Genomic DNA, 14,372 nt, shown 5'->3' with positions numbered 1-14,372 from the left:
ACTGCTTACATTTGAACAAACTAACCTTAGGGATTTCATCCGATCGTCTTCAAATTTGGTCAAAATCATCACAACACAATGATGATCAAAAGTTATCAAAAGATTCTAATTAAGTCAAAAGGCGTGGCTGCTAGGGATCGTCAAACTTTGGCGAGCTTTTCGGAGCACGCCATTTCACTTAGAACGGCTGTCATGCCCACATACTTCATCGTAGATCCTTCAAACTTGCTGGACATGATGAGGGCTCAGCCCTGAACGTCTACATATCTTAAGTTCCCACCTGCGCCATAGCGCCCCCCGGTGGTGGCAGGAAATGTCCTATTTTTACTTTAAGAGGTCCTGATGTCACATACTTAACCCAATCAACTTCATTCCACTTCTAAAACATGCAGAACAAATTGGTGAATGTATGCGATGAACGCCGTGAAGTTACGAGTAACTGCGTCCGTGTGGCGGCGTGACGAATATTGCCCATTCGCCATGAAATTATGTTCTTCCTTTTGATGGCTTTAATTTTGTCACATCATCATGAAAATTGATACACAGGTCGAGCACAACAACCTCTTACAATTCATAGGGGCTTCGCCCATGCGCGAGGCAAAATGCCTCAATAGCGCCCCCTTGAAACTTTCAAAAAACCCTCCCCATAGGGGTTTTTTTGGAGTAGGGAGATGAAAATTGGTACACATGTGTGACTTGCATAGACGTACAAAAAAGTCTCTTGCACCATGGGTCTACTCCAAACAGGAAGTCGGCCATTTTGAATGTTCTTCTCATTTTGGCATGATTTCCACATGTTGTATTTGAACGAACTCCTCCTAGGGATTTTGTCCAATGCACTTCAAATTTCTTACAGATCACCCAGAGACGATACTGACAAAAAGTTATCAAAAGCTTTTCTGTATGTCGAAGGGTGTGGCTGCTATGGTGCCGCCATTTTGACCCTTCGCCATATGAACATTATACTTAAACAGGTACTGAAGTCACATACTTAACCCCATCAACTTCCTTCCACTTCTAAAACATGCAGAACAACTTGTTGAACGTAGGCGATGATCGCCGTGAAGTTACGAGTAACGGCATCCGTGTGGCGGCGTGCTGAATATTGCCCATTCGCCATGAAATTACGTTCTTCCTTTTGACGGCTTTAATTTTGTCATATCATCATGAAAATTGAAACACAGGTCAAGCACGACAACCTCTTACAATTCATAGGGGCATCGCCCGTGGGCAGGGCAAAATCCCTCAATAGTGCCCCCTTGAAACTTTCAAAAACCCCTCCCCATAGGGGTTTTTTTTTTGGAGTAGAGAGATGAAAATTGGTACATATGTGTGACTTGCATAGACGTACAAAAAACTCTCTTGCACCATGGGTCTACTCCAAACAGGAAGTCAGCCATTTTGAATTTTGTTCTCATTTTGGCGTGATTTCCACATGTTGTATTTGAACGAACTCCTCCCAGGGATATTGTCCAATGCACTTCAAATTTCTTTGACAGCATCCAGAGATGACACTGACCAAAAGTTATCGAAAGCTTTTCTCTATGTTGAAGGGTGTGGCCGCTATGGTGCCGCCATTTTGACCCTTTGCCATGGAACATCAAGTCATGATAACTCCTTCATGCTTTGCCTGATTCACTTGAAACTTCACATGTATGATGACGGTTGACCCCTGAACACACCCAGACCCTCTGTTTGTACACTGAGCACCCCCTAGTGGATGAACAATCAACATGTCATAACTCCTTCATGCATTGTGTGATTTGCTTAAAATTTTAACTGTGTGATGAGTGGTTGCCCCTGCATGCACATGCCCACATGTGGTCACAAGGGCACCCACTGGCCTGGGTAGGCGGTTGCGCGGAACTGCGCTTGCAGTCCTAGTTATAACTGAATTTTGTGTTTCAAGTGGGAAATGTACCAGATGCCCTGAAATGCTGACAATACCCACTAGATGGCGACAAAAGCTGCTCAAATGTGCAGCAAGGTAAAGGGCCCCTTCACACATGGTGTGAATTTGGTCAAACTGCACATAAAGTGTGCATGAAGCAGGAAACGTATGCAAAACGTGTATGAGCTGTTTCATCGTGAGTCACCTTGAGTTGTACATATTCGCACCATGTGTGAAGGGGCCCTAACCTTTGGTGAAAATAAGATTCGCTGACAGCCAAAAATAAACTGTTATGATGATACACCCCCACTTTGTGTTACCCTGGTGACAAGTGCAGGATTCTGATACAGGCTCCAGATCATTTCATTCAACCAAGATGTCTGATCAAGGTGAGAGAGTTTTAGCCTCCCTAGCAGGGAGAATTCTACAACTTGAGTCTCATACTCAAGATGTGAGACACCAAGAAGTTAGTCAAGAGGACACTCGTGACTTTATAGGGAGGAAAACGGAGAGTGGCGTGAATTTGTTCGCTGAATTGCTAAGGGCAACCAAAAACTCCTGCAGGGCTCGTACTGTGACTATCCGTGGGAAAGTTAAGTCTGCGTCCACCTTAGACAGGAGTGGCACAGCCCCGTCCTTCATAACTTGGTGTCCCAGGAAGTCAACGATAGTCAAAACAGACTGGCACTTAGCTGGACTGATGATCAGCCCATGCAGGCTGAGGTGTTCAAAAAGCATCCACAGGTGGGACAGGTGTTCCCTTTGGGAGGTACTGGCCATGAGGATGTCGTCCAGGTACACAAACAGGAAAGGTAGGTCACATAGCACAGAGTCCATGAGGTGCTGGAACAAGGCCAAAAGGCATTCTCAGGAACTCAAGCAGTCCAAAATGGGCGATCACTGTTGTTTTGGGGACGTCCAACGGGTTACGGACAAGGTCCACTTTAGAAAAGATGACCTTACCCGCCAAGTGCGCTGAAAAATCCTGGATATGAGGAATTGGAGTTGTAGTATTGTTAAGTTGGTGGTAATCACTGCAGGGGGGCCACCCACTGCCGGGCTTGGGAACCATATGGAGGGACGACGCCCACGGGCTGGTGGAATGATGGATAATGCCAAGGCGTTCCATGTTGTTGAACTCAGCTCTGGCAATGATGAGCTTTACCAGTTCAAGATGCCTTACCTGGAAGTAGACAGACGGGCTCGTGGTGGTGACGTGGTGCTCTACTCCGTGCTTGGCAGCAAATGATGAAAAGGTTGGCTGTGTGAGTGCAGGAAATTCCCCGAGCAGGTAATGAAACATGTCAGTGTGCGACAGCACACAAGACGGTCCGATCAGTACCACAGTCAGATCAATACCACATAATAATGCCAAATGCCACCACCAAACCAAGTGAACTCTAAATAGTGTTGTGAAATGCCATCACCAGAATGCAGCGCTTTCAAATGCCACCAGTTGTAACATAAATAAAAAAAATCATAACCAGTGAATATAACCGCTAACTTAATATATATATATATATATATATATATATATATATATATATATATATATATATATATATATATATATATATATATATATAGTTAGCGGTTTTATATGACGAAATAAATGGAACATGGTAACAAATTTTGACAGAAATCCACATACAAACAGAGGTTTTACACACATGCAAGGAGACGGAGGAGAGGAGCAGATGTAGCCAGTAAGACAGTATTTCTGGTATTTATATTTGTATTTTCATATTGCAAATTGTCTCTTTCTTCTACTTCTGATGCTCTATGTGCTCTTACTGTCGGTGCTGCTATCCAACGCTGCTGGAACTTCATTAATCCCTTGGGAAGACTCCCAAGGGATTAATGAAGTTCTATCTAATCAAATCTAATCTTTATGAATTTCTCCATTGTGATGTATACACTTGCCGTTCTGTGTGAATAAAATATTGAATACATACATACATAGTTTGTTAGTTATTATGTATGCGTGACTGACATCTGCAGAGGTGCACACAAGGATGGACGGAGTGCAGTTCTATATTCACTTTCCAGGCCTTACAACCAACGGGGGGATGAAAGTACATCAAGTAGGTATATACTCAAATTTAAATGCACATATGCATTCAGAGATATAAAAAAAGTTGTATCCACATGAAATAAACTGTAACATCCGTCACATTTTAAAACTTCTGTGTCACTACTTTATTTGAATGGATGTTTTTGATGATAATGATGGGGGACCGATTATGCTATGATGTTAGATTGGCATTAGTGTGTCCTAACTTATTAGAATATTTACTCTGTGACACAATGAGAATTGTTGTTTTTTTTTACTTACCATCTTCCAGCATCTCCACTGTAACAGGTCGGGATGGACGACTGGCACCCATGGGGGAATAAGCCACCACAAAGAAGGTGTACGCCGTATGTGGGAGAAGGTCAACCACAAGATATTCCGTGGTGTCGTTGTTCATCGCAAACTGATACTCCAATGTGTCTGACCCTGAGAGCAATGCAATCAAAACAATCTAATTACACAGTATGAATGTAATTTGTTTTTAAACAAATCCTAAATGCACTTAAGGCCTTATCTTTCACCTGCCATAACATGACGCGCGCTGCAGAGCACAGGTTATTGCTAGTTTCCAACTACCTTGTTTAAATAGCAAATGCACTTGCACCTATCTGTGCACTCATGGACATGGTCTGAAGGCGAGGTGTGGTTAGGCGCAGTGTTGATGCACTGGTGTTACAGCACGACGTGACTGCAACACAGACCAGCAAAAACCTGATCTGCAGTCGAGCACAGAGTTCTTCTGTCATTCATATATCGCAATATTCAGATATATCTTAGAAAGGCGAGTTCACTACAAGTGCACACTCTGCTTGTACACATACTCAAGCCAATTCTGAGAGCACCACATACATGTCAACCCCTTTGAAAGCACCACATACATGTCAACCCCTTTGAGGGTCCACCTGGATAACCAAGTGATAAAATCCATAAAATCAACACAAAATCCTTATAACCTACAAATCGCACCAAAATCAGTTTTATTACAGTACACACAACCGCATAGCGGTATCACATAACTGGGGTTTTGTCCATATATTAATAACTAACACCAGGGATCTCCATGGGCTCTTTTATAGTGGAAGTCCTCCATAGTTAAATCCTCTTGCTCCACAGTAAAATTGCTTGCTGTCAATAAAATCAATGTCGACAAGTAAATTGTAGGTATTTTGTACAAACTCAATATATTTCATGTGAATATAGTGTCACACAGCTGTTCTATTTTTACAGAAACAAAAACTCACAGAGTAACAGATCACTGCTCCTAACAATCTTTGTTCCTACCATCTGAGACTGTTCTGCCCTATGACTGGATATTGGAAAACCATGTGACGGTGAATCAGTTCCGATTGGATGCTCATATTGCGCACACACAGCTTCTATGAGGAGTACAAAGATGGTAGATGACTGGCCAAAAGTCCGCGGAGTTAAAGTAGACCTGCACTGAAATAAATGCAGTCAGATCTTTGGACCAAAAAATGACTTATAGATACACATAAGATCCTTCTGAATGTAGTAAAGTAAATCTGCAAGCCCAGATCTGTCATTCAACGGCGAAATCTTCGTTTAAAAATGACAAATTTACAGCTAAAATTTAGCCCTCCGCAAAACAGTCATCACATCCGGGACGCTACTGAGACGTCACAGAGAAGACCCTATCTCAGCATGCATTGCGCGTGCCAACTGTAATTTGTGGATTTACGTCAGTCTGCATCTGCACCTTTTTCTTGTCTTATACGGAAGGATCTACTTTTTTTAAAACTTCATAATGTCTTGCGGCATGTTTGGTGAGTACACATTTCTTTTATTTGTGCTTGAAAATTATTTTGGGGGACTTTTTCATACGCCCATTTGATTGAGTGGTGTTGCATTGAAAATTTGTCTTTCACCTCCGGTGTTACGGTTGCGGGGTACGGAGGCGGGACCCGCAAAGAATTCAAGTCATTAAAAAGATATAAACCTCTCTCAGTGGCCATGGAGCTCTGCGACTCCGATTACCGAGACGTGCGGCGCTGCGGATTTTGCCGCAAGAAGTCTGTCCTTGCGAGCAACAGGTGTCACCGGCCGCTCCGCATTAAAACAGCGAGCGTAGTCTCTGGACTTGTGCCAAGTTGGCTGCACTGAAATAAATGCAGTCAGATCTTTGGACCAAAAAATGACTTATAGATACACATAAGATCCTTCTGAATGTAGTAAAGTAAATCTGCAAGCCCAGATCTGTCATTCAACGGCGAAATCTTCGTTTAAAAATGACAAATTTACAGCTAAAATTTAGCCCTCCGCAAAACAGTCATCACATCCGGGACGCTACTGAGACGTCACAGAGAAGACCCTATCTCAGCATGCATTGCGCGTGCCAACTGTAATTTGTGGATTTACGTCAGTCTGCATCTGCACCTTTTTCTTGTCTTATACGGAAGGATCTACTTTTTTTAAAACTTCATAATGTCTTGCGGCATGTTTGGTGAGTACACATTTCTTTTATTTGTGCTTGAAAATTATTTTGGGGGACTTTTTCATACGCCCATTTGATTGAGTGGTGTTGCATTGAAAATTTGTCTTTCACCTCCGGTGTTACGGTTGCGGGGTACGGAGGCGGGACCCGCAAAGAATTCAAGTCATTAAAAAGATATAAACCTCTCTCAGTGGCCATGGAGCTCTGCGACTCCGATTACCGAGACGTGCGGCGCTGCGGATTTTGCCGCAAGAAGTCTGTCCTTGCGAGCAACAGGTGTCACCGGCCGCTCCGCATTAAAACAGCGAGCGTAGTCTCTGGACTTGTGCCAAGTTGGCTGCACCTCCATTCAGTAGACAGAGAGGTGGTGCCGGCTGCATAGCAGACACGGGGGCGATGTGAGTGGCCTGCTGTGGCATTTACGGAGCCTGCAGACTCAGTAAGCGCATCGGAGGCAGAGAGCGAGGCGTCGGGGAAGAACGTTGCCCGCTGTCGATGTCGGCGCTGATCTGAGCATGCAGAGCTGTATCTCACATTCATTGCTGCTTACTTTTGGTTGCTGAAACCAGGATGTGTATAACAGTAACATTACTAACAGATAAAATCAATTTCAATGCGGGATCGGAGTGAAGGCGCGAGCGCTCTGTCTTCTGCCGGACGTCACTGCAATGTCCCGGATGTACAAACAGTTTTCGCTGAGGGCCAAATTTTAGCTGCAAATTTGTCATTTTTAAATGAAGATTTCTCCACTGAATTACAAATTTGGGCTTGCAGATTTACTTTACTGCATTCACAAGGGTCTTATAAATACATATCAGCTATTTCTTTCTGAGATCTGACCACATTTATTTCAATGCAGGTCTACTTTAAAAAAAACAACAGTAAAAAAATTAATTTAAAACAGAAAACCCTGAATATCCATAAGACTTTATTTGTACATCCGTATGACTCTGAAACTCGGAAAAATCTGTATAATTTATGGACAATCTGTATAGGTTGACATGTATGGCACCTAGTGATGTTAAGCTCGAGTCAGTCTGCTCGACACTGCATCGAGCTTTTTGAACCAGAAGCGTCAGTGAGCAGCGTTTCGAGCACGCCCCCATCACATGACCACTGCGAGCGAGGCCTCGATACGTCACACCACGTGTCGAGCTTTGCGGAAAATTAGAATAATCTGGACATTTCAATACGACCCGCTGAGTATTTAAATGAGATCTGAATCGCAGCTCAAACCGTGGGTTTTTGAGAGGAGGAGATTGCTAGCGACACTGTTATTGCCAATCACCACGTGAATCGGAGCCAAGGAAAGCATTAGTTTATATTTAGGTCTAGTTTAGAGTTAATTTAGTATAGTTAGCTACATACACATAGGATCTAACATAGACAGACACACACCATACACAACAGGCATCCATTCATATACAACATTTATTCACACAGTACATCAACATAGGTTATAGGTTAGACTATATATTATAGGTAGATCAGAGACTGAGCTGAGTGACTGAAGAGCTGTGATTTTGGTGAAGTGAAAGGTGTGAGAAAGGTGAGTGTGTGTGTCAGAGAGTGAGTAGTGGTGAAGAAGGGACATGGAGGAGCCAGTTCCAAAAAGAGCACGATCAATTGATTGGGAGCACTTTGATCTAATAAGCTCCAAAAAGGTCAAGTGCTTGATTTGTGCTCAAGAGTTGAGGTACAGTAACAATATGTCTTCAATGACACCTGAGGTCCAAACATCCCGAGACACCAATGGCTGCTGCTTCTGTTGCTGCTCCTGGAGCAGGAATCAGGCCATGTAACCTGTATTTTATTCTTCATCTAAGATTAAAACATACTCATAAACAAAAATAGCTCAGCATGTCAGACTGTATTTCCATTAAAGGCAGACAAGCTGGTTTGGATGAGGCACTGGTGGACTATGTTGTGGAAGATGCACAACCGTTCAAAATAGTGGAGAGCAAAGCCTTCAGGCCTTTACTACAATGGTTTGACCCAACATATGTCCACCTCCAGAGGAGAAGACCGGCTCAAATACTGGGCGACACAAGTCGCAGTCTATCCCAATTTACATAGAATGGCAAAAAAAGATTTGTCGATGCAGCAACATCAGTGCCTTGCGAGCGGGTCTTCTCCAAAGCTGGAGAGGTGGTGAGGCAGAAGAGGAGCCGATTAAAGTCCAGCACCATTGACATTATTCTTTTTTTGAATAAAAATTGTTGAAAATGGCACAATCACTGTCTCCTATCCCCTCTATTCTAATTTACAAATTACAGCAACATAAGCACCAGTTGCAGAAGCACATGCCTTTCTCACTTTTCCCGTCACATTTTATCCAAATATAGTTTGAGGAATGATAACACAAATCTACATATAGTCTACAATAAAGACTTTCATAACCATTATGTGTGCATCTGTACAGACTATTTATTACATTAAAAAGACACAATAATACATATGACTTTTTTTATTATTATTATTTTTCAAGAACAAACCACATCAGTCATGAATTAATGCAACATTTGTCAGGGCACTCACTCAAGGTAATTCTCAAAGCAATCCAGCAGATGTCACCCTTCAAACTGTATCAAATGCGTCGAAGCAGTGTGTCGATTTTCAGCCAGTTGTGTTGCAGTGGCTCATTGGTTCATGGGGCTTCGAAATTGCCGTCACTAATGGCACCACACCATAAAACTGCCCTGAGTCCAAGCAGACAATGATCCATCCCCACCCTCACCTCTTTTAAGTAGCAATCTATCTGCCACAACTAGGGGAAGGTGGGCCCTTGTCCAGCCACTCGGGTCCTTAACACAGAGGGATCTAAGTGCTGGATCCTGCACAGGGGATTGCGGCACATGTCCAAAATACTGTAGCTGGCCCTCCCTCACAGTGGTGGGCACAGCTAACCAAAAAGTTAGCTTCGATAACAGATAATCAGCTAATTGGAAAGTTAGATTTTATGAAGCTAAACCAATAAACCACCCAAAAAATTATCGGAAGCTACAGCTAATCGATAACCGACACCATTCAGTACTGTCTCCAGTACACTTGCAACTAACAAACTGAATCACTTCTGGTAGCGTCAAACACAGTGACAAACCCAAATAATAAGTCAGCACTTCTGTCTTTGTGCACCCTGCCCACTGCTGGAAGCTCCTGTTTACTACATAGCTTGTAGCAGTGAAGCAGCTGAGAGAAGCAGCAAAGCTCAACTCTCTACTCAATAGCAGTGTTGCCGTGAGGCGGAGGTCTAGGAAAATAAAGCAGTGCAGTGGTTTTGATTTATGAATAAAATTAATATGGATAGAATAACTCCGTTAATGTCAATTCTGTAATTTGTACAAAGCTAAAATATAACATATATCTTTTAATTTTAAATAATGCAATAATTCTGAAGTTTTGTAACAAACACAGACAGATGCCAAAGGGATTATGGGTAAAATGTGCCTCAGCTAACACTGATTGGTTGACTCATGTTGACTATGTAACTATTGGTTGACTATGTAAAAACCAACACATTAATGTGAGGTGTGTGTTGGCCTTTACATATAAATGTGCTTTTGTAAAATATGTCATTTTTTTATACTTGTAAAAAAAAGGCATTTGCAAAACAAAACCAAGTTGTGATTTTATATATATATATATAACAGGTGTCAAAATAAATAGAACACTGCCATTTACTGGTGCCCAGAGGCTTAGTACTTAGGGTAAATACTGTCATGAACACTACTGGCCAGTAGATGGCAGTGGAGACCGTGAAAACTTGCCAAAACAACATTCCAGATAATCCGTGTCTGCTACATTTATGATGCATGGAATTTAATAAACGCAAACTGAATTTGAGACATTTTATATATATTACTCTGGAACAAAGACGACAGACAGTGTTTGACATAAGCAAGACGTTAAAGCCATAATGCACCTGGACACAGCATGTCCACACTAAAACCTTCAAAATTAGTGCATTACTTTAAAACTAAAACATATATCTGATATTTTCACTTTATAAAACTTCAGACGTGACGTTAATTTAAATAACTTGTCCGAAATTAGTGTGGTTAAAATTTTAACCATAAATTAAACTGTATGCCTCTGGATGACTTGGGTGATATTGCCAGCGTATTAGTATGGGGTCAAAAGAAATGAGCTTTTTTCTTTTTTTGCGGCCAGTTCTCCTTTCCCTGCAGAGGACAGAGCGGTTTCTTCCGGAACCAGCTCTCCTCTTTTTGCAGAGGACAGAACTGCGCGTCTACTACAAAACATTTAACAGATAGATAACTGATTTTGGACTTAATAAATGTTTGTAACTGTTAAGCTTTGTTCACCACGCCAGCAAAAATATGTTAGCGGTCTAAAAATTATCGGACCAAAACTTACCAGAAGATAATTGGTCTGATGATGGTTTTCAAAGTTATCTGAAAAGCTAATCCGATAATGAAAACATTAGCTTCGATGGTTAGCGGATTAGCGGAACTGTGCCCACCACTGCTCCCTCACAGTACAAGTGATACTTTTTATCTTTGTCTCCCTAAGTAATCACTGATTCCAGTGGTACCCAAGGATCTGCCACAGAAGTTGAGTACCAAAGACCTCCAGATGTCACCTTCGGTCACCAAAAAAAAAAAAAAAAAAAAAAAAAAAAAAAAAAAGCATTACAATTGTAATGAATTAAGTTGTTTGAATTTAAGTTTGTAGTTAGAACTTACAAACGTAAGCTCAAACAACGTCGTTCATTCAGGTTTTACCAACTGTAATGCTTTTTTTTTAAGATGGTTCAACTATAATCTTTTTTCAGTGCAGTTAGTATCCACATCTCACCACATTAGAGTAAAAGCAGAAGTACCAGGAGTCTAAAGACTTGGACCTTTGTTCTTCTGCAAAGATATAGGCATCACCACACACGTACATGCATGTGAATTCATATTATGTCATTTCATTCATCAACTAAAACAAAACTGAATTAAACATTTTTTTTAAACAAAATGAAAGTTTAAACTAATGGGAAGATACAAAACCTCAATCATAAAATAAATATTTTGGTGCTGATTTTCTTCCTCCCTGAGTTCACAGTTAGCGACCACCAAGAGGGGGCTGGCAAGAGGGTGCATCATGACCAGGGGGATGCTGCCTGTGCCTGAAAAAAATTTGGTTTGGTGATTGGTTGGATGATAATAGAGTAGGAGGAAGAGGATGTGCTTCACTACAAAGAGCTGTGGTTAATGCTGCCATGGCAAATGGTCTAGATTTGGGCTCAGTCTGTGACAAAAATGACAGGTTTTCTGGCGAGGGAATCTGATCTGCACACAAAGCGTCAAAGCATGTCAAATAACAATGTGACAGTTTCAAGTGTGCATGACAGTCAGACTTGTTTAATTCATGTAACACCCAAAACACTCCCATGATCAATTAGAGTGCACTTTAGCCTGCACTACAGATTGTCAAGATAGCACCCTTACTGTGTGACAATGAGTCATACCTGTAACACGGAGACAATGCACAGAGTAGCCAATGATTTGGTCCGCGTTGTACTCGGGCTTGTCCCAGGTGAGCAAGGCAGCTGTGCTGGAATAGGGTGTGGCAGACAGGTGGCGAGGAGGGCTGGGCAGACCTTCCCGCACAATGACTGTGAGCTTGGCAGTGGCACAGGCTGTACCCAGTCCATTGTCTGCTATGCACTGGTAGTATCCCGAGTCCTCCATTGCCAGCTGGTTAATGAGCAGCACTCCTGGACTTTGGATCTTCACCCGTCTGAATGACTTGATGGGCTGACCATTCTTTAGCCAATGCAACACTGGAGGAGGCTCCCCAGAACTGTTGCACACAAACCGGGCAGTGTTTCCCCTTGACAGGGACACTGTCTCTGGGGGCTTGAGAATCAGTGGAGGTGCTGGTGGGAGCAGAAAGAAAAAGGTTCTGATTTACAGGGGAACATAAAAAGTAATTAACAAGAATATAAACATACAATCAGGCCCACAACTAACTTATTATTTGTAATCAATCATTTTAAAATGACAAAAATGGGTAAATTCTCTTCATAGCTTGAGCTCAAGAAAACTTCAAACAACTGGAAAAATAGTAATTTTACAGGAATATAAAACAGAAAAAAAAACATTAAACCTTTTACTGAGAAGCTAGAAGCCGAAAAGTTGGGAAATGTACGGTATCTTTGTAAACTGCATAAATGATTGATTGCTAATCAAAATAGATGCAGATAAATTTTCTGAATGGGAGAGTGTGTCCAAAATTTTGACTGGTGGTGTGTGTGTGTGTATCTTTATGTCTTAAAACCAATTAAACTAAGAAGTTAGAAAAAAAGAAAAGTCACCCCCCCACACACACTTATCATGGAGGAGGAAAAAAATTTTTTTTTGTGTACCAGGCTGTAAACATGTTTGTTTTTGCTCTAAAGTTGGACATTTTAACACGGAGTCCTATGGGGATGTACTCTGTTTTAAACTTACAGTATCTTTATTAACTTCATCATTAGAAACTTTCAGTGCAACTTACCTTATACGAGGGCTGTCCGTAAAGTATAGGTCCTTTTTATTTTTTTCAAAAACTATATGGATTTCATTCATATGTTTTTACGTCAGACATGCTTGAACCCTCGTGCGCATGCATGAGTTTTTCCACGCCTGTCGGTGACGTCATTCGCCTGTGAGCACTCCTTGTGGGAGGAGTCGTCCAGCCCCTCGTCGGAATTCCTTTGTCTGAGAAGTTGCTGAGAGACTGGCGCTTTGTTTGATCAAAATTTTTTCTAAACCTGTGAGACACATCGAAGTGGACATGGTTCGAAAAATTAAGCTGGTTTTCAGTGAAAATTTTAACAGCTGATGAGAGATTTTGAGGTGATTCTGTCGCTTTAAGGACTTTTCACGGTACGAGACGTCGCTCAGCGCTCTCAGCCGCCGTCATCAGCCTGTTTCAAGCTTAAAACCTCCACATTTCAGGCTTTATTGATCCAGGACGTCGTGAGAGAACAGAGAAGTTTCAGAAGAAGTCGGTTTCAGCATTTTATCCGGATATTCCACTGTTAAAGGAGATTTTTTTAATGAAAGACGTGCGGACGGGTCCGCGCGTCGGGACGCAGCCGACGCGGCGCGGCACAGGAAATCTCATCACTGCTTTTTGCAGATGATGTGGTCGTGTTGGTTTCATTGGTCGATGACCTCCAACACTCACTGGATCAGTTTGCAGCCGAGTGTGAAGCGGCTGGGATGAGGATCTCACCTATGGTCATGAGTGTTGGGTCATGACTGAAAGAACTAGATGGCGGGTACAAGCGGCCGAAATGGGCTTCCTCGGGAGGGTGGCTGGTGTCTCCCTTAGAGATAGGGTGAGAAGTTTGGTCATCTGTGGGGAGCTCGGAGTAGAGTCGCTGCTCCTTCGCATTGAAAGGAGCCAGCTGAGGTGGTTTGGGCATCTGGTAAGGATGACTCCTGGGCGCCTCCCAAGGGAGGTGTTCCAGGCACGTCCATCTGGGAAAAGACCCCGGGGAAGACCCAGGACTAGGTGGAGAGGTTATATCTCCACACTGGCCTGGTAACACCTCGGGATCCCTGAGTCAGAGGTGGTCAATGTGGCACGGGAAAGGGAAGTCTGGGGTCCCCTGCTGGAGCTGTTGCCCCCGTGACCCGAACCTGGAAAAGCGGTTGAAGATGAGTGATGATGAAGGCATAAAAAAATGTACATTTTGGTTGTATAATGTTAATTTGCAATTGTTGTCATGTGGTTTCTCCATGTTGTTGAGACTGCAGCAAGTCTATGGTGCGCATGGGATATCTCAGCAGGGCAAATAGAATAAACTCCTCAGTTTTCTTTTGATTCAAGTCCGTTGTGTGGCACAGAAGACGTGTTGTTATGCAGAAGTGATGCATCAGCCAGACATGACAAGGAGCATTTAATAAGTGCTTACCTTCTCCCTTCTGAACCAGTATGACACATCAATAAATTAT

At 42.4% G+C, this 14,372-nt stretch overlaps 1 protein-coding gene across 1 annotated transcript in view; it reads right to left on the bottom strand.

Annotated features, from left to right (window-relative positions):
- Positions 1–14,372, bottom strand: part of igdcc4 (immunoglobulin superfamily, DCC subclass, member 4) — a 239,601-nt gene that overhangs the window by 61,540 nt on the left and 163,689 nt on the right. Inside the window, exons 7-8 of the mRNA XM_034186751.1 lie at positions 11,894–12,304; positions 4,227–4,391 (exon numbers count right to left, since the gene is read on the bottom strand). Coding sequence (XP_034042642.1) covers positions 4,227–4,391; positions 11,894–12,304 — 576 coding nt within the window. The remainder of the gene's footprint in view (positions 1–4,226; positions 4,392–11,893; positions 12,305–14,372) is intronic.

Source organism: Thalassophryne amazonica, chromosome 2 (genome assembly GCF_902500255.1).
Source record: "Thalassophryne amazonica chromosome 2, fThaAma1.1, whole genome shotgun sequence".
NCBI lineage: Eukaryota > Metazoa > Chordata > Actinopteri > Batrachoidiformes > Batrachoididae > Thalassophryne > Thalassophryne amazonica.
This window is presented reverse-complemented; position numbering and strand designations above follow the sequence as displayed.